The sequence below is a fragment of the Pogona vitticeps genome, chromosome 4 (genome assembly GCF_051106095.1).
Source record: "Pogona vitticeps strain Pit_001003342236 chromosome 4, PviZW2.1, whole genome shotgun sequence".
NCBI classification, from domain to species: domain Eukaryota; kingdom Metazoa; phylum Chordata; class Lepidosauria; order Squamata; family Agamidae; genus Pogona; species Pogona vitticeps.
The window spans coordinates 210,279,025-210,298,430 of NC_135786.1; the positions used below are offsets into that span (position 1 = coordinate 210,279,025).

General features: G+C 38.6%; 2 protein-coding genes across 4 annotated transcripts in view; one reads left to right on the plus strand and one right to left on the minus strand.

The window, feature by feature from the left end:
- Positions 1-13,350, minus strand: part of NBN (nibrin) — a 26,905-nt gene extending 13,555 nt beyond the window's left edge. For 2 of the 3 annotated variants that reach the window (XR_013545307.1, XM_020813814.3), the window contains exons 1-10: positions 13,259-13,350; positions 11,982-12,206; positions 9,757-9,890; positions 9,390-9,538; positions 8,201-8,360; positions 5,763-5,866; positions 4,401-4,518; positions 3,160-3,350; positions 1,963-2,060; positions 557-704 (exon numbers count right to left, since the gene is read on the minus strand). Coding sequence is in view for 2 of the 3 variants with exons in the window: in XM_020813814.3 (XP_020669473.3) it covers positions 557-704; positions 1,963-2,060; positions 3,160-3,350; positions 4,401-4,518; positions 5,763-5,866; positions 8,201-8,360; positions 9,390-9,538; positions 9,757-9,890; positions 11,982-12,018 (1,139 nt within the window). In the remaining variant the exon portion in view is untranslated. Of the gene's footprint in view, positions 1-556; positions 705-1,962; positions 2,061-3,159; positions 3,351-4,400; positions 4,519-5,762; positions 5,867-8,200; positions 8,361-9,389; positions 9,539-9,756; positions 9,891-11,981; positions 12,207-13,258 lie in introns of those variants that run through there. The other variant, XM_078393583.1, reaches the window with a different exon arrangement.
- Positions 12,853-19,406, plus strand: part of DECR1 (2,4-dienoyl-CoA reductase 1) — a 16,561-nt gene continuing 10,007 nt past the window's right edge. The window contains exons 1-4 of the mRNA XM_072999096.2: positions 12,853-13,023; positions 17,432-17,631; positions 18,101-18,158; positions 18,322-18,408. Of these exons, the coding sequence (XP_072855197.2) occupies positions 12,946-13,023; positions 17,432-17,631; positions 18,101-18,158; positions 18,322-18,408 (423 nt within the window). The 5' untranslated portion in view covers positions 12,853-12,945. The remainder of the gene's footprint in view (positions 13,024-17,431; positions 17,632-18,100; positions 18,159-18,321; positions 18,409-19,406) is intronic.

Genomic DNA, 19,406 nt, shown 5'->3' on the forward strand with positions numbered 1-19,406 from the left:
TTGTTAAAAAATTAAAAATGCTCCCAATATCTTTATTTTAATGCCTTGCCCACCCCATCATTAGCTTGGTAGAGAAATCACGAGACAATCATGAATTGTCAGACGTGCCTACCATGCACAGCATGAGGTTTTAACCCATTCGCAGATGATGCCTCTGGCAGACACAGAACTGCCACTTGTATCTTTAAAAGAAATAACATGGAAATAATGTGGCCTGATGAAATCTCTCCAAGATTTGCACTAGTCAGAGAATGAGTCTTCAGTAGCAGTCTCTATGACTAATTAACTAGAAATTACCAAAACAGAGACATGGAGGCAAGTACATTCAGGATGTGAAACTCAGTCTCTTGATGTTAGTAAATTAGGATTAGTTTGACATGGAATATTGTACCATGAATACATTCTTCTGCTTCTGCTCAAGAAAAACAAGATGCCCCTGGCTTTAATAATATCAGAGAATAAGAAAGTGAAGAAACCGGACATTTGGGTTATGACTATAACTTGCTCTTGAAATTGTACTGATGAAGAGCTCAGAAATATCCCAACAATAATTTACCACGTATCCATCAGTTGATCCATTTCTGTGTCTGGTACATATACTGTGATGTCACTCACGGCAGTGGGCATTACAGTTTCTTCTACAACTGCCCTCTGAGAAAGGCTTGGTCCTTGAACAATTGACGCTGAAGGTTTCACACCAACACCTTAAAACATCAGGGAAGAACAACTGCTAGTATTTCAGAATCATGTACAAAAAAGTCATCACTTTTCCAAGCTGCAACATAAACTATCCAAACAGGTCTCCAGTTCCTTCAAATTATATGATATATCACATGAAGTATAATAAATGTTTTTAAAAAGAGTTGTGGCATCTTGAAGACTAATTTTTGTATACATGCTGAAACAGATTTACACAGTTACTTTTTTGAAAATACATCACATGAATTTGATATAATCAAATGAGTGAAAAAATAAAAAAGAACAAGGCCCCCAATCCAGAGATATGCACAATTAATTCAACATGCTTGAGAGAGTACTTTATTCATATTTTCAAGGATAACAACCCACTCAAACATAGCAAGTTAAACTGTTTCTTTTTCCTTTTAATGATACACCATTTTATGATACACTAGGGGCTTGAAACTGTTATTCAATGACAGGCAAAAGTTCCACTAGCAAGAACAGTTCCATGAATTTGCCTAGGTACTCAATTTGGATTGTATGGTGGCTTCCAAAAGATTCTTAAAACTTATCTCATTGGTTTTCGTCAACATGAATTAAATTAATTACTCTTCTAGAAGTATATCACTCATGCTGGACAACAGTTCATTACAACAGGAGTGCAAGCAGGGCCTTGAATACAGGCCTAGATCCTATTACTTTAAAGGAATGCACTTCTGTGATGCACATCCATTTCTATTTGTCACATCCTAATTAAAACAACACTTATACTAACTATCATTGTGCTTAGCCAATTACCAAAATCCCAGAAAGTGAGCACCAATGAAAAATTAGGAAGTTTTATTTTCTATTTCTATATTTTGTACAGGACTGGAGAAGAGTCCATTTGGGATGCGGTGCACCTTTTCACACAATTTTTACAATTTTTTTATTTTAAATATATTTCAGTGTTTCACAAACAATATCCTGGTAAACCTTTTCATCAGTCTGGCAAGGCCAAAATCAGAAGAAAAATGGAAAGGGAGGAAGACAGAAATTGCATACACATGCTCACAAAGGTAGAGCAAATAAGGAATTCAGTATGAAATGGAAACATGTTTTTATTTCCTGTTTAAAGGCTAAATATCTCCAGCTACATGCAAAACACTGAGACATTAATAAGAAAGCATACTACCACATTATTTAAAAAAATTCTACACAGTGTTTTTCATGTCTAGTGATAAGTAATAAAGATTTTTGAAGGCCAACAAGAAAAGATTCGTTAAATATATATTTTTTTACCTGCATCAGATGGAATTTGAGGATTGCAATATCTTTCTGTGGATGCAAAGATAACTGCTAGGCCAATTTCTGCTTCTGAAATTGTCCTATATTTATTCCTATTAATAATATAATACATTGTGAGAAAAACACAAAAGCAGATCAATCCGCAGTTGCCACTAAAGGGCAGACCTTTAAGCAGACCACAAAACATTTCAGCCAGAATCCAAGCATTGCACATTGCACTTCTTCCTACTTTTGAAAATCTTCTCTTGACACATTCAAAGTAGTACAAGGGCCTGTACCTTCACATGACCGCTCAGAGTGGTCGATTTGATCAGATGAGCGGGTCATAAATCAAATAAATAAATAAATAAATAAATGACAACTCAGGCCTACAGGTGCTGGTCTCAGAACTGATGTGCTAGCAGCACAGACTAGCCCCACAGCCCGCAAGTGAAGCACTCAGTTCTCCTACTTCTGTAGTTCCCCAACTATAGTTTTGTGAATTCATACCAAATAACTCCCATTTGTGAAACAAAGGAAATATTCTAGAACTGATTAACCTTAGCTAAACAAGAACCTCACCACCACCACTACAGCAGTTAGTTCTGGAGTTAAAGGTACCCAAAGAAAACAATTTTTCGCTTCAACAAGAAAGTTTAAACTGTGTTTTTAAAAAAATCATGTTTGTAAACATATTTTGTAAATCTGTTGGGGATTTCTGATCCCAGTATCATTTGCAATAAAGAACAGAAAACATGTTGTCTATTATGAAAACATAACAGCATAATAACAGCATATAGGTTTTCACCAATGCTCCTTTCTTACAAAAGATGGAAATATCAGCTTCTGGTTTAAGCAGCCTAAAAAGTTAGACACCATTTCTTGGTATACTCTAACCCTACCATCTCATATGTTTCTGTTTCTTTTCCCCCCTAAGTCATTCTGCAAACACTGTGATAATAAATACAATAGCTTTTCACTAGATCAGTAGAACGCAATGAAGAAAATCTAGTAACTTCTTGAATGTCAAAGTCATCTGAAGAAGTGTGGTTGGATATACAAAAACTTATGAAAAATAAACACCAATTTATCTTTGAGGTACTATAAGACAGTCCATCTCCCAAAAACACACAACCTGAAACCCAAGTATTTGAAAAGACCATCCACTTGCTAAGATCTCAGCAATCCCAATCATAGATAATATTACCACACCTTTCCAAAACAGCGGTGATTGTTTCAGTCCATTTCCTCTCCAGATCAGATATAGATGCTTGAGAGTTTGTGAATCCTACTTCAATGACACAAACATCAGGCGCTACCAAAGAAGAAGCAGCATCTTCTCCCTCTTTCATCAGCTTTGCTTCTCCTCCTCCAAGTTTAATTGCTGGACTCAGTTTTGCATGCTAGAAATAAATATAAAATCTACACAATTAAAACAAATGCAAAAATAGACAATAATATCTGTACTTCTTTGTTTGTAGAAATGGCTGCCTAAATTGCATCCACAAAACAGCAACCAGACTCTTCACTTCATCTAAGAGAAAAAGTCTGGTGAATTGACAAGAACTGCTGGACTTAACATCTAAGAGCAACTTTCCTGGAAAAAAAATCTTGCCCTGTATTTTTTGGACTTTAAGTTTTTTGACTATAAATTCTTCACACTGGCACAACCCTGATGAAGTGGTGTTTAATCCACGAAAGCTCACTTACTGTGTCGTTACTTTTAGTGGACTATAAAGTTATTGCCTATTTCTGCATTTGGATTTTATTTTGTTATGACCACATGGCTGCCATAAAGATACTAAAAAACCCTGTGGTTTGAACTCTCTCTTGAAAGAAAAGAAGGCAGGGAGTTTCTTTACTTTAATAAATACAACAGCCTTCACTTTGGGCATTCCACTATATAGAGATTAGAACAAATGTGCAATCTCAAGACCCATTTCTGATCCACCCACACAGAAAGGTGATAAAGCATGGATCCATGGCATTTCAATCAGTTTTCTACATGCTTCTGAAACCTGTCCATTTACCTTCATTAACATGAATGCAGTTCAACTAATTACCAGAATTAAAGTCCAAAACTGACTGAGACGTTAAGTTCAGGATGTTGAGAAGTCCGAAACTTCCTTATTTAGATTTTAAAATATCATATGTCTGTCAAGGAATCAGATTTCTTATTAGTTCTCTTTGGAAGGAGCTGACATTAAACATGGTTTCCCACCCACATCCACTTGTGTAAATTCTACAATCATTACCTCACTCCACAATCACTAGTGAGAGTGGTCCAAGGTGGGGTCAGTGATCCAGCCCCGCTTCTCATGATTCACATGGAGCCCTTATACAGTATGTTGAGCATAGTGCACTTGTGACATCAACGTAATTCCTGCATGTGGTTTATCTTTCATTATATCCCCCCATCTTGCAATTTCAAAGAGCAGTACAAAGCCAGTTACCTGCTTAGCAGTTAGGAACACAAACGTTTTTCCCCGGAAGATTGTTTTTCTTTCAAGACAGAGGGACAAATCAATTTTTTCATTCTTAATACTTGGCTCATCAACTGGAGGAGAAAAACTGTAAATGTAAGAGACAATTAAACAGTACTTGACTCCAATTCAAAGAGCCCTTTCCCGATCTCCCTTTTAGCTCCTGTAAAAGTGTCTTACAATGTTTGGAAGCTGTTTTAAATGCTTGCAATGGTTAGCCCACCTCCTGAACCCTATGCAAACTGATTTTGGTGTTGTTCTGACACTTCGTTAATTTATGATGATTTTTTGTTTTCTCCATTGGAAACCATTAGACAGACCATTCAATGGTTTTCAATGGAGAAAACAAAAAATTACCATAAATTAACGAAGTGTCAGAACAACACCAACATCAGTTTGCATAGGTTTCAGGAGGTGGGCTAACCATTGCAAGCATTTAAAACGGCTTCCAAACATTGTAAGACACTTTTAGAGGAGCGAAAAAGGACTTCGCAAAGCCATTGAAATGTATTGAGTCGGCTTCAATACATTCCAATGGAGAAAACATTGTTTCACACAGCGATGTTTCCTATGGGGATTTTCACTCAGCGATGGCAATCCGTTCCAATTGGAACGGATTAACCGGTTTTCAATGCATTCCTATGGGAAATGGTGTTTCACAGAACGATGTTTCACACAACGTTGATTTTTTTGGAACCAATTAACATCGTTGTGTGAGGCACCACTGTATATAATTTCATTTAAAAGCAATGTTTGGTTAGTGCACATACCTGTATTCCCAAATGTAAATACACTACTTTGAAAATATTACCATAGAGATCTCTATAGCAACCTGTGAAAATGAAGCCAGTATAACTGAGGATATCCTGCAGTTACTGAAGAACTTTCGTAACCCAAGGTCAGTGGTAGAAAACACAATATAGACAACTCCCAAAAATCTTGGCCAGCAGAACTAGCGGTGAAGGCTTCTTTGATTTTTAGTCGAATAACATTGGGGGATTAAAAAGTTGAGAACCACTGGTCTACAAGATACCATCTTGTGCTCACTATCCTTCATGAAGTGACATCAAGCAGGGGCAAATTCCAGAACTTTTTCTTTCATCAGATAATCACTTCTCACACAAGCACTAAGCAAGTGTCAGGGCTGTTTTTCAACATGTTCTGTAGGTACTGTATGAAATATAATGCGTATGCATTATCTGAATGAGATGTGTGCCACAGCTAGGGAATTTTGAAAATCTTACATAATTTTAACAAAAACTACATATTAGACTATACAACTACAGCAATTAAGCCCTTTCAATATCTGAGACATATCTTATACATCATTACCTTTCGGGTGTTGGTAACTGCTGTTTTGCCTGAATCGCTTTAATTAATTCAGTGAAATATTCTGGCTTCACAATAGGTCGACCACAAATCAATGAACATATTGTCTACAAATAAAGCAAAAAATTATTACTGTAATGCACAATAGCACAAAATCAATAGTCTTACTCTGATCATTCATCACTCTTCTCATCCCTAATACATACCCCAATGTAATTCCTGCATGGTTTGTAGCATCGCATTAGATAAAGACTCTTCCCAACCAGGAATAGGTCTTGCAAATATAAGAGTACTTTAACAGATGTTGTAGCACTGTGGGTTAAACTGCAGAAGCCTCTGTGCTGCAAGGTCAGAAGACCAGCAGTCGTAAGATCAAATCCACATGATGGAATGAGCTCCCATCGCTTGTCCCAGCTCCTGCCAACCTAGCAGTTTGAAAGCATGCAAATACATGTAGATACAGTGGAACCTAGACTTACAAACTTAATCCATATTGAAACGGTGTTCGTATGTTGAAAAGTTCGTAAGTCGAAGCAAAATTCCCCATAGGAATGCATTGAAAACCATTTAATCCTTTCTGGCTGTTTTTGGTTCTTACGTAGAGGCGCCGTTTGCAAGTGGAGGCATTAGTTCCCATCGGAACTAATGCGAAGCTGGTTAATCCATACTCTACCATTAGGGGGAGAATTTTTTTTCTTTTTTTCTTCTTTTGACCTAAGATGAACTTAGGTGAAAAAAAAAGGGCAGGAAAGGAGGGGGGAGGGAACACCTTCTAAACACAAGACCTTTTAACCTAAGCACCTTTTAAACAAAACCAAGCACCTTTTAGCTTAAAAAAGGGTAGAACACCTTTTAAACAGAACACCTTTTTTCCATTAGTAAGTCGAAGCTCCGTTCGCAAGTCAAAGCAAAATTTTGTGAACGGAGCAGTTCCTAAGTCGAAATGTTCATAGGTAGGGACGTTCATAAGTTGAGGTTCCACTGTAAATAGATACCACCATGGTGGGAAGGTAACGGCATTCCGTGTCTAGTCACGCTGGCCACATGACCACAGAAACTGTCTATGGACAAAATGCTGGCTTTACGGCTTGGAACGGGGATGAGCACTGCGCCCTAGAGGCAGACACGACTGGACTAAATGTCAAGGAAAATCTTTACCTTTACCTAACAGACTTTCACTATCATGATCCACAGGTGACATTTAAATTGCCTTATTTATTTTATTTATAATATTATTTATTACCTCCTCCAGCCAACAGAATACCATAATATCCTATCATAAACAGCAAACAGATGCCATACACACTTCAATCATTTTCAAATACATCTCAATTTATCTGAGTCCTACAATTTCCCTCTGCCTACTTGTGAATCACTCACCCTTTTTACTCCTATAATCTACATTTCTCTGCAGCTTCTTTGCTAACTTAATACAACCAGACTTTTCTTTATTCCTGCACTTGAAGATTTCATTATCAAAATCATGTATGATCACCTTGAAACATACATGCTATGCATGTACCTTTATGTTATGTTATGTACTGTCAAGTCAGAAGTGACTTTTGATGAACCTACTGGGCTTTCAAGGCCATTGAGATATTTAAGGAATGGATTTACCAGTTTCAAACCCCCAGTGAGTTTCCATGGCTCAGTGGAGATTTGAATGCAGACCTCCTGAGTCCTAGTTCATCACCCTATCCACTATACTATAATGAGTAGATACTGCATATAGCTACACTCCTCTGCATCCAAACTTCAGTTTGATTACCTTTCCATCAAATTATTCAATAAATGTTTTTTCAGTGGCACTTCTTCATGTTTCAGTATCTCAAAAGCATTTAAATCCCACTGTCCACTCACCACTATCATTTCTTTTTTATTCTATTCCAAAATGGCTCTTTCTAATAATTTTTGTCTCTGCTGTCTCATGCTGCAATCCTGTGCACCTATATAAGATATAAATCCCATTGACTACAATGAGACTTATTTCAACAGAAATACATATAAGGCTACACTGTAAGGCGATCTCTCGAAGGCCCCAAAGCAAATGCATTCATACAAATGAATGAATTAGTGGGAAAGGAAGAAAGATATTGTTACATACAATGGTGCCCCATAAGATGAATGTTTTCACTGTCTTGCGAAAAAATCGTCTTCCGAGGTTCTCTATGGGAACCTCACAAGACGAATGAAATTTATTTGTCTTGCAAGGCATCGGTCTTGAAGGGAGGGGGAACCATCTTGCGAAGCATGGCCATAGAAGAAACCGTCTTGCGAGGCACCATAGCGATTGCAAAAACCAATCGTCTTGTGGGTTTTTTCGTCCCGCAAGGCATTCATCTTGCGAGGCACCACTGTATATAGCTATGGCTCACTTAATTTTTTAAAAAAAATTGACCCAGAAAAAACCATTCTGTACTTGCCTTACCAGAAGCACTTACCTTTACAGTAACTTTGACTGAGATCATAGCAAGATGAGTACATTCTTCCTTCCAATCATTCACTATATAGCCTCCCAGCTGAAGAACATTTTTACTTAACATAGTTTTCTGTGAAACATTTAAGCACGAAGAACATACAACCAAAGACTCACACTCTACTCTGCAATGCACAGCAAAAACAAAAAGGAATAGTTATTTATCTATAAATAATGAAGCTTTGCAGAGCACAATACAATACTTTACAAAGAGAATAGGTTCTTCCCCAGTGAGATTACAACTAAAATTTGGTGCAGGGGAAACAGAGAGAGGGAAATGAAGCAATATTTAGTTATTTTAAGTTGCACATCCTTGGGCTTAAGGTCAAACTAAATGATATCTTCAGCATGTTTTAAAAAGCTGTGTTCCCTTAAGTGGTGAAATAAGTTCTTTTAACCTTAGCACTGACTTTTCTTAACTAAATATCTTACATTTTTATTACATAAACATATGCTTGATTTGAAAATTCAACTGTTGAGTCACAAAGCACTAAGGAAATCTCTTTAAGAAGGGAAAACATGAGTTCATCTCAGGGTATGTATAATCTGACCCTTAGTTATGAACTGCAGCATGAGAACTAGGACACTGAGTTAAAGGCTCCACAGAAAAGGTGAATTTGGAAGATGTATCTTAGAGCTGTCCTTTGCACATTGTGCAATGAAGAAGAAAGGGCAGAATCTCATAAGTGTGTAAAAGACCTCTGGAAGATTTTTTAACTGATTCAGGATCACATGGAGATATGCGTAGTGAAATCCCAGACTGTGTTTCTGGACATCTGTGGCATTTAGTTAAGTGGTGAAGAATTGCATACCTGATTATCTTTTAAAAGAGCTTAGTAATTACTGCCTGAAATCCTGTTGTGAGTCATGCAACTCAATATATAAGAGGTAATATCCACTGAGATTTTTCAACTTGAGACAAAGCACCTCTAAAAGTGATGCCTTTTGCGTAAATGCACAACTGGATTTTGGTGTATGGCTCTTTTTTGCTATTACTGATACAGAGTTTCAAAGCTTTTCTAGAAAAGGTTTGAAATTACAATGTTTCGTTTCTTTCTCATTAATTTTTAGATCTACTCTATGGCTTTTAAAGAGTAGCCCAAACTCAACTGGTTTCCTCTAAACATTTTAAAGTAAGCAGAAATTTATCATACCTATACTTGCTTTCAAAGACTCCAAAAGTTATTCTGTCACCAGATTCCAATGTTCTAGGAATACCATTTTGTAGTTTTTCTCCATTAACAAAAGTACCATATTTAGATGTGTCATTTAATGTTAACACGGGAAATGAAGAGGATTGACTCTGAAAATGATATTAAAAAAACTTTTCAAACACCAAAAACAGTTGCCCTTATTGTTTTTAATCTAATGTCCTTTAGTTTTACATGCTTGCTATCTTTTCTCTATCATTTCAAACTCTTTTTAAACAGAAGTTTCCGAATCTCCCAGTACATCTACTGATGTGACTAACAGAAAAAACATTTCCCAATTCATTTATAACATTGTATGCCAGACACTTACAAGATTCATCTGGGGATGACTAACAGAAAGGACTGCATGACTTCGGCTGATTGACTGATCATCTTGAATTAAAATTGCACAATTCTTACGTCCAACAACATACTCGACACCAACTAAAAGCTGATATGCTTGTCCTGAAATTTGAAAATAACTTCATTTTAAAAGTTTATCTAAAAGAGAAGAAAAGCATCATTCTCCACAATCGGGAAAACTGGTAGGTGTGCTGTAGGTGTGCTGAGGCAAGACCAAGGCAAAAAACTAAAAACTAAAAAAAAAAAAAAAAAAAAAAAAACAGAGAACTTACAGTTCATCCCACCCACCCCCACAGCTTGCAACACTGCATTGAAAACTACTTCTGGAGGGTTTCTCAGCACTTAGGAAACACTTCCCAGCACTTCAAAATATTGAAATAATATTCTCCATGCTCATTAGGGAATTTTGCTGTATAAGCACAGAAAAAAAATGTGGTGAGGGTTAATGTGACTTTGAATTTTAGTCAAGTACTGTTTAAATGTGTTGGCATCCTCTTGCTGATTTGAAACATACATTAGTTCTTTTCATTCTGGCCTAAATGGAACAAATAAATTTTTTAACATGTAAATGTTATGTAACACAGGACAGTAACTGATTCCAATTTTGTGTTTTTTTTCTCCCAGTTCTTAGGCAACAAAAGAAATAAAGAAAAACTGCAACACAGTGGCCACATTTATATCTTTAAATTAGAAGCACATATAAGTGACTTTCTTTAATTCCTCTTCACTTTCTGCCATCAGAGTGGTATCATCTGCATATCGGAGGTTGTTATTTCTTCCAGCAATCTTAATTCCAGTTTGGGATTCATACAGTCCAGCCTTTCATGTGATATATTCTGCATATAAGTTAAATAAGCCGGAGGACAATATACAGCCTTGTCATACTCCTTTCCCAATTTTGAACCAATCAGTTGTTCCATATCCACATCTAACTGTTGCTTCCTGTCCCACGTATAGATTTCTCAGGAGATAGATAAGGTGGTCAGGCACTTCCATTTCTTTAAGAACTTGCCAGAGTTTGCTGTGGTTCACATAGTCAAAGCTTTTGCGTAGTCAATGAAGCAGAAGTAGATATTTTTCTGGAACTCTCTGGCTTTCTCCATAATCCAGCGCATGTTAGCAATTTGGTCTCTAGTTCCTCTGCCCCTTCGAAATCTAGCTTGTACTTCTGGGAGTTCTCGGTCCACATACTGCTGAAATGACACTGTTAGGACTCGCAAAAGTGCTGCTAGAGTAGGTGTGGGGAGAGAGTTTTCCCTATCTCTGCATACATGTTGTGCAGCCATTTACATTTATTTACTCTATGGCTTTTAAAGATTAGCCCAAACTACTCTTTAAGCCCAAGCCTTCCACACAAGCCTATGAGAAAGAACTAGTATTGTCCAGAACAGATTGTAGCTCTTTGACCATAAGCAAATGATCTCAGCTAGAAGTTGGAGGTGACATCTAGTGGTGTTATCTCATTATCTCTTTTGGGTCCCTCTTGTAGCAGCTTAAGTGTTGGTGCAGCTCCATGGGTTGAAGCTCCTGTCTACAAAGCCAGGAGACAGGAGTCAAACTCACAGCTATGCCAGCTGTAGTGGGGTTGGGACAGCCAGAGGCTTCTTATGCCACCACAAATGCCCTTGTGGTAGCACAATCCTCTTGTGCTGCCCTGAGCCATTTGTATCTGAGTTAATGCTAGTATTTTAAAATACTAATTTCGGTACACTAATTAGTATATTGATTCTAGTACAAAGCAAAGCAGAAGTAACCTGCCCACCCAGATCTGCGTGGTCCTGCTTAAGTGTGAAGGAAAAACACTGAGGAGAACCAGTTTAGGTGGAGGCCAACATCACAACATAACAAACTGCAATCATCTCCCCAAACACACTGATACACACACAGAGAGAGAGAGAGAGAGAGAGAGAGAGAGAGTGATGCTGCCTGTCATTAATCGCAGAGAAAAGCAAACAAGGGAACTTGCCACGTCTTGGGCGGGGGGGCGCCAACCCGGACCGTTCCCGTGTGAATAAATAGCTTTGAGCATTCCTAAAGAAATAACGGCTATTTGTCTCCGTGTAATGTAACGTGCTGATTACTCCACACTGAAGCAATCAAAATGCTGTAGAACCGATGGGAGACCAGACTGAAAAAAGCGACCCAGCCACACATGCCCTCCTTCCCTCTACTGTGAGACATCCCTTGCCTTACCTGGTCCAAGGGTGGTCGCTGGACACAGTTTCCACATCCTGACTAGAAAGAGATGGGAGCCAGAGACGCCTTCTCCGCCTCGCCTTCCCGGTTTCTCACCAAGCGAGCCCTCAAACGCCCACCATTAGCACGCATGCGCATTTCTCCCAGAGGCGCTTTCCGAGACCATAGACATGAAGTTTCGATGACGAGTTGCCAGGGTCCTGTCAGGGAAAACAGCGCCACCTAGGCATAGCCGGGAGGAAACCACTTATTAGAGGTACGCATGGTTAGTGCGCATGCGTGGCTTTGATGGTTCTCTACGTACTCAGGGAAAAGATTTAGTAAAAACGAGGGAGATGGAAGAGGTACTCTAAATAAGTAACTTCCGAATTCACTCCCCCCCCCCCCCGGTCCTGTATGTCTTTTGCAAATCTACAACTGAGCGTTCCGTGGGCAACAACCGGCACAAAATTAAATATGATATTGTTTGGGGAGGGCGGGTGCAGACTTTTTCTGTGCAATTGTGAAGATTCAGCACCTTCTTTTTTCAGACATTTTGAAACTAAAACCGTGTGCGTTAAGGGAGAAACTGGCGGTGGCCAAGCCATTGAAGAAACAAGATTAACACTCTGCACATGCTCAGTAGTATGACTTTTCTCTACCTGTTCCAATTTTTAAAGAAAACAAAACCACCTCTTCATTTTTTTTTTTTAACCCCTCGCCTTTGGCTACAAGAGCGCGCCCCGCCCGCCCCAGCGGGTCTATACCCAATGCAGGCGCGCGGCCTGTGCAAGACCCGGGAGAGGGCGTGTCTCAGAGCCCCAGCGGGCCTTTAGGCCACGCCCCTCCCTCCTTTCGGCCACGCCCCTCCCTCCTTTCGGCCACGCCCCTCCCGGGGCTCTGAGAAAATCAGCTGGAGGAGGAGGCGGGGCCCCTCGGCAGCCCCCTCGCTCTTGCCCTTCGGACTCCGGAGAGGGAAGCCATGACGCCGTGGGTCTTGCTCGTGAAGGGTGGTTTGGGGGCTAGGCTCGCCCCCCGCTTGCTTGCGTCTCCTTTGCGGGTAAGAGGCGTCGCCCTGAGCTCGCCTGGGCGCTGCAGATGAAAAGGCCAAGAAGTTTCGCGGCCTCTTAAAGAGGTGGCGGCAGAAGTTTCTCGTGTTGTCTTTAAGGGTCACATACGTTGCACGGGGAGTTTGGAAGTTGTTCAGAAACACCCCGCAGAGGACATGGGTTTCCCAACATGCGGCCCCCTTTTTTCTAGGCGCTTATTCCTAAAGCCTGGGACGGTGGACTTACTGTGCAAACAAGGGCAGTGTGCTGATTTTCCTCTGTCTGCCACAACACGGAATTGTTGTTAGATCTTGTTTCTTAGCTAGAAGTTGGGGGCATCATCGTGGCAATAGTGACTAGATACTGCAGCTTCCCCTCCTGCAGCATCCAAGTTTGTCACTTTTAAGTCGGGAAGTTCTTTCCTGTTTTCCTTTTCCCTTGAATGGTTAGCTCAGCTGCAACAATGTGTACAATTCGTTTCTTATTACTGTACGTGGTCGAACATTTCAGCTTTCTACATGGTTATGGTGCTTAATGTGATGTTGCAGATAGAGTGATAGACTAGAAGGTGACACCGGACGACTGGGTGCAAAGTCTGGCTTGGCTGTGAAAGCTTAGGATTGGGTAGTGGCCCTGATCAATCTCTTTAAATAGCACCTGGAATTCTTAGGGTTGCTAAAATGCAGTTCTGAGGTGACAGAACACATGCATACACGTCATGATGATTTTTTAAAAACTTGATTCCTTCATCTTGGTACTTCGGTGGTCACTCTCGTGATCCAAGAAATCTTTAGCATCCTGTATGATGCTATGACGGGGACGTGGTGGCTCTGTGGGTTAAACCGCTGAAGCCTCTGTGCTGCAGAATCAGAAGAAAAGCCATCATAAGATCGAATCAATGCAACAGGGTTCCCGTCGCTTGTCTCAGCTCCTACCAACCTAGCAGTTCAAAACTATGTAAAAATTAAAGTAGATAAATAGGTACCACCATAGTGGGAAGGTAATGGCATTCCATGTCTAGCCGCGCTGGCCACGTGATCACCAAAGGGTCTATGGACAAACCTATGGCTTGGAAACAGGGATGAGCACCATGCCCTAGAGTCAAACATAACTGAACTAAATGTCAAAGGGAACCTTTACCTATGATGCTGTGCGTAGTCAAAGCTTAAAGCCCCCTCCCCTCATCTCCATTAGGTTTTATTGGTAACAAGCCCATAGACGGGAACGGTTTATGAAGTAGGAGCCTATATTGCACTGATATTGTGAAAGTAAATGTGCAGTGGAGACTTGCAGAATTGTGTGATATTCTTAGTTTAGTAGTTTGATGCTTTAAGAATCCACCCATAGGTTCTCTCCAGCTTTAAATGTTGGTGCTTTAATGTTTTACTAGAAGTATGCCATCATTTGTGCAGGGGCCGGGTTCAGATTCCTATGGAGCTGCATGAGCAGCTGGCAGTTGTGCCACCATTCCAGAGAATATGCCTTCTGGATGGTGTTTGAGCTAATGATAGATTGGCAAGTCTCCTTATACTTTGAGCTGCAAGCAGCATTGGCATCTTTAGTCAAAAATCACCTCCCCACGGTTGCTAAATTCAATGATTCACCGAAGGGCCCTTCACAAACAGTTTCTCATCAGTCACTGGGGAAGAGGGAATGGCAAGTGTTCAGTTTTTCAAAGTCAATATTTAAAAGTATCCCAAGCTCCTCTATGTGCACTTAAGCAACTCTTTGAATGTCAGCTGTTCTCTATAAGAATAAATTACTGGTACTTACATAAGCTTTTTACAGTTCAATGTCCACTGAGATTCTGTTTCACTGGCCACTGATGGCAATGAAGTTTCCAAAATGTGAATAAAGGAGAGGACAGGTGACACCTTTACTAGACCACTGAAACATTGAACAGCTAGCTTTTGATATAATTCCATCTTCCTCAGGCTGTGCCCCAAAATATTATGGAAAGTGTGGTAGAAAGATCAAAGAACGATCAAGTAAAATGAGGCTACTTGGATACAGGACAAATTTTCTGTGGCTGTGGAGAAATTCGGTCAATCCAGCATTTATGTGCTTATGGTTTATGCCCACAAAATAAGTTTGTATAATTTATGTGTACAAAAGAAGATGACTACAAAAGAAGATCTAGCAAATGGCAGAGATAATGCTATTGAAGTAGCCTGCTTCTGGTCAAAAATGGTCTAATTATCGTTTTAATTTTTTCTGTATTTAATATGTGTGCATGATTTTAAATTGTACAACACTCTAATATGAATAAAGAAAGAAGTGCATACATACGAGAATCCCCAAAATGTTGCATTGATGTGACAAGTCTTGTCCAATGTCTTTGGTATTATCTAATAGTGTGATTTTATCTAAATAATATATTTTTATCTTCCTGGTCATTGACCACAATAAATAAATAAATAGTGTTCCAATAAAGGTGTTGCCTGTCCTCACCTTAATATCACACAAGGACCACACAGCTATGTTTAGCTTTTTTTTCTAAAATTTGAACAGTTATTTGTCACTGGGACACCAGACTCCGCTGGAAATACATTGACTAATCTAGGGTAATTAGTTTGCGGACTCTGCCCAAACAGGATTAAGTTCTCAGGAGATAACGGTAGGATCCTGCTACCTGAATGTAGACCTTGAACCCGTTGTTGGGAAAGCAGCTGACTTATAATGGAGTTTTCCAGTTCTGCATTATAACATCAAATGTTGTCTCTGTCATAAACGTATAAAGTATCATTAAGCAGACACCTTCTAAACCTCAGTCTTTCTATTCCAATTCTGGGCGATGTTATTGCCTAGTTTTCCAGATTACAGCTGCATAATAAATGGGAAGCACTTGAGCTCTTACCAGTTTTTTTGTTATGTACTTGGAACTGGCTTATAATGGCCCTAATAGGGCTTTCATTGTAAGTGAGATAGTTATGGAATGGTTTTACCACTTCCACTGCAAGCTGAGCGAGGATTCAGACCCAGGCCTCCTGAATCCTAAGCCATCACGGTATCCACAAAAACACACTGAATATCTGTCAAGTATGTTACTACTACTACTACTACTACTACTACTACTACTACTACTACTACTACTACTACTACTACTACTACTACCACCACCACCACCACCACCACCACCACCACCACCACCACCACCACCACTACTACTACTACTACTACTACTACTACTACTACTACTACTACTACTACTACTACTATAAAAATTTCAAAAGCCATATTTTTAAAATATGTGACCTCGTTCACAAACGTTTAGGACTTGCCTCTTGATGTTTAGGCTTGACTCTCTGGTATGCCCATACGCAACAGCAATGTTGAAAAATCCAATGTAGTAGTAGTAGTAGTAGTAGTAGTAGTAGTAGTAGTAGTAGTAGTAGTAGTAGTAATAATAATAATAATAATAATAATAATAATAATAATAATAAAATAATAATAATAATAATAATAATAATAATATTGTATAACAGTCTGTGTTTTTGTAATCTTGGTAATAAGATGTTTATATGCCTAGTGTTTTTAAATAATAACAATAATAACAATAATTTTATTATTATTATTATTATTATTATTATTATTATTATTATTATTATTAAAAACACCAGGCACAGTCAATCAAGATTATAAAAACATTGACTGTTGTTATATATCAGATACAAGTTTTAACTAAGAACCTAAATATTTATTAATTATCAGCGCAATATGTATGCTGTTCTAATATTGCCATTTTTTGTAGCTTTGATGGTGTGATTTCTGAGATCTGCAATTGCTTATAGTACTGTGTGAAATTTCTTGATATTGTTCCCAAAGCCCCAATGACTATGGGGACCACGGAGGTGTGTTTCAACCACAAGTGAGATGTTTTGATTGGCAGGTCTCTGTATTTTGTTAGTTTTTCCAATTCTTTATTTTCAACTCTGGTGTCCCCTGGAATTGCTATGTCAGTGATCCAGACATTTCTCCATTCTATTACTACTATGTCTGGTTTGTCTTGTTCAAGGCGTCTATCAGTTTGGATCCGGAAATCCCACAAGATCTTGACTTCATCATTTTCTGACACCTTCTCTAACTGATATTCCCATGGGTTTTTGGAGGCTGGCAAGTTATACTTTTTGAATATTGACCAGTGCACTAATTATGCCACTCTATCATGTCTAATTTTGTAATCTGTGCAATCTTTGGACATTCAGTGATGAGGTACGACATAGTTTCATCTTTTTCTTGGCCGAATCAACATTTGCTGTTAGCATTAATTCCTTGAATCTTAGTTTTCCTTTAATTAATTAGTTTTCCTTTAATTAATTCCTTTAATCTTAGTAGTAGTAGTTAGTAGTAGTAGGTTGTATTGATAATGCGGGATAATAAGGGAAAAAAAATTTAAAAATTCTTTTTTTTCCTTTTCAGTTTTTAAGCCATGGAACAAAAGCAATGTGCCAAAGTAATGCTCCTCAAGCTGCCTTCTTTCCACCTCTTCAGAAAGGGATGCTGCCGCCAGATTCTTTTAAAGGGAAAGTGGCCTTTATCACAGGCGGGGGCACTGGTCTTGGAAAAGGAATGGCAAGTGCTCTGTCTGGTATGGGAGCCGTGTGTGTCATAGCAAGCCGGTAAATACATCACCTTTGCATTTTATGGACTATGGATTTTTCAAACTGAAGATACAACTCCCATGCTGTAGACCAGCGGGCACTTAATGAACCTAGGCTTCATTGAACACAACAGACTAAACTGTTGATTGCTCTGCTGATCTTCTCTTTTAATTTCATTTTGTTTCCTTTCCTTTCTTTTCCTTTTCTTCTCTTTTCTTCCCTGCCTTTCCCTTTCTTTTTCAGTAGCTGTGGTCTTGTCTTGAGAAATAGAGGTTCAGTAATCATTGTGTTGTAAATTGAAGAGGGGCTAGTAACCATCCAGAATGAACTCTATTAAGACTCAGTTAAGCATTTCATGGCAATATTGTACACATTGCAATCTGTTTTCTTTTTTGTGCATATATTAAGGTGTCTTATGTTTTTATATTTGAGCTTAAAATGTATAAGATGTAATGGAAACTGAGGTGTAATATATAATTATTTGTAGGAAACTCGATGTACTAAAACAAACTGCTGAAGAAATTTCTTCTAAAACAGGAAATAAGGTATTGTTTCACAAATGCCATTAATATTTATGCATGATCTATAACAAATCTAGAAATTTTGTGAGTGGAATTTATTTCCTAAAGACCAATTTATTTCCATCTCCACTTTTGGGGAGTGATGTACTTTTGGTTGTGATGATATTGATGATACATTGTTGTGCAGGTACATGCAGTCCAGTGTGATGCGAGAGATCCAGCTTCAGTTAGCAGTGCGGTGTCTCATTTGATCAATGTGGCTGGACTTCCCAATGTAAGTGCCCTAATTAAAGATTGATTCCTGGCTCCTTAAATAACCTGCATATTATTCAAAAGTAGGATAGCTTGTAATATTAGAAAATGCAGCCAGCTTAAAACTATGCATTAGTACAGGGATCGGCAAACTAGTGTTCCCCCAGGTATTTTCAGCCCACATTTGGAGGCACATTCCCATTAATCCCCACTGCTTCTGCCTGAATTAACAGCCATCCTTTCTCCTTGCAGTTTCCCCTGCACCATAAAACTCTATTCAAGAGAGCTGGGGAAGCCATTGGGAGCAGGATAATGCCAGGGAAGGAAAGAGGAAGAAAAATCTAATTCCAGTGATGTTGGATGACAAAAGAATGCAGTTAGATCTTGGTTTTAGACTACAACTCAGATAAATCACCTGCTGGATTACTCTATTCTGGAGCATTATATATGAAGAATATTTATTTTTGAATAAATGTATTTATTCAAATATTTATTCATTGCTTCAAATATTTATATTTGAAGAATATTTTGAAGCAGTTATGAATTGCTATATGATTCATGCTCATATAGCAATTTATAATATCCACAGACTCATGTCTGTTTTAATGGGCCACAACATGATGTTAAGGTTAAGGTCCATAAAGGAAATAGTGCAGTCAGTGAAACCAAGAACTCTTCTAGGTTAGTAGTACTGTATTTCTCCTGCTTGGCCAATTAATAGTCTAAAATGTGGCAGGGGGCACAATTAATTGCTATAATTGTGTCTTTGATGATTTTTATATATGTCATATTGTTGTGTTTTTATCCATGTAAGCCGCCCCCAGTAGACATTGTCTAGGGGGATGGGGTAAAAATCCAATAAATAAATAAATAAGGGCAGATTTTTCCCTTAGTGGGCAATTTCTTGGACCTTCTGTATAAATGTTTAATGCACAGCATTGTTAGCTTAGATATTATGTGATCCCAGATGGTTCTTTATAGGATCATTGTCTGTCTAATGTTATCATTTGGTTTCTAGAG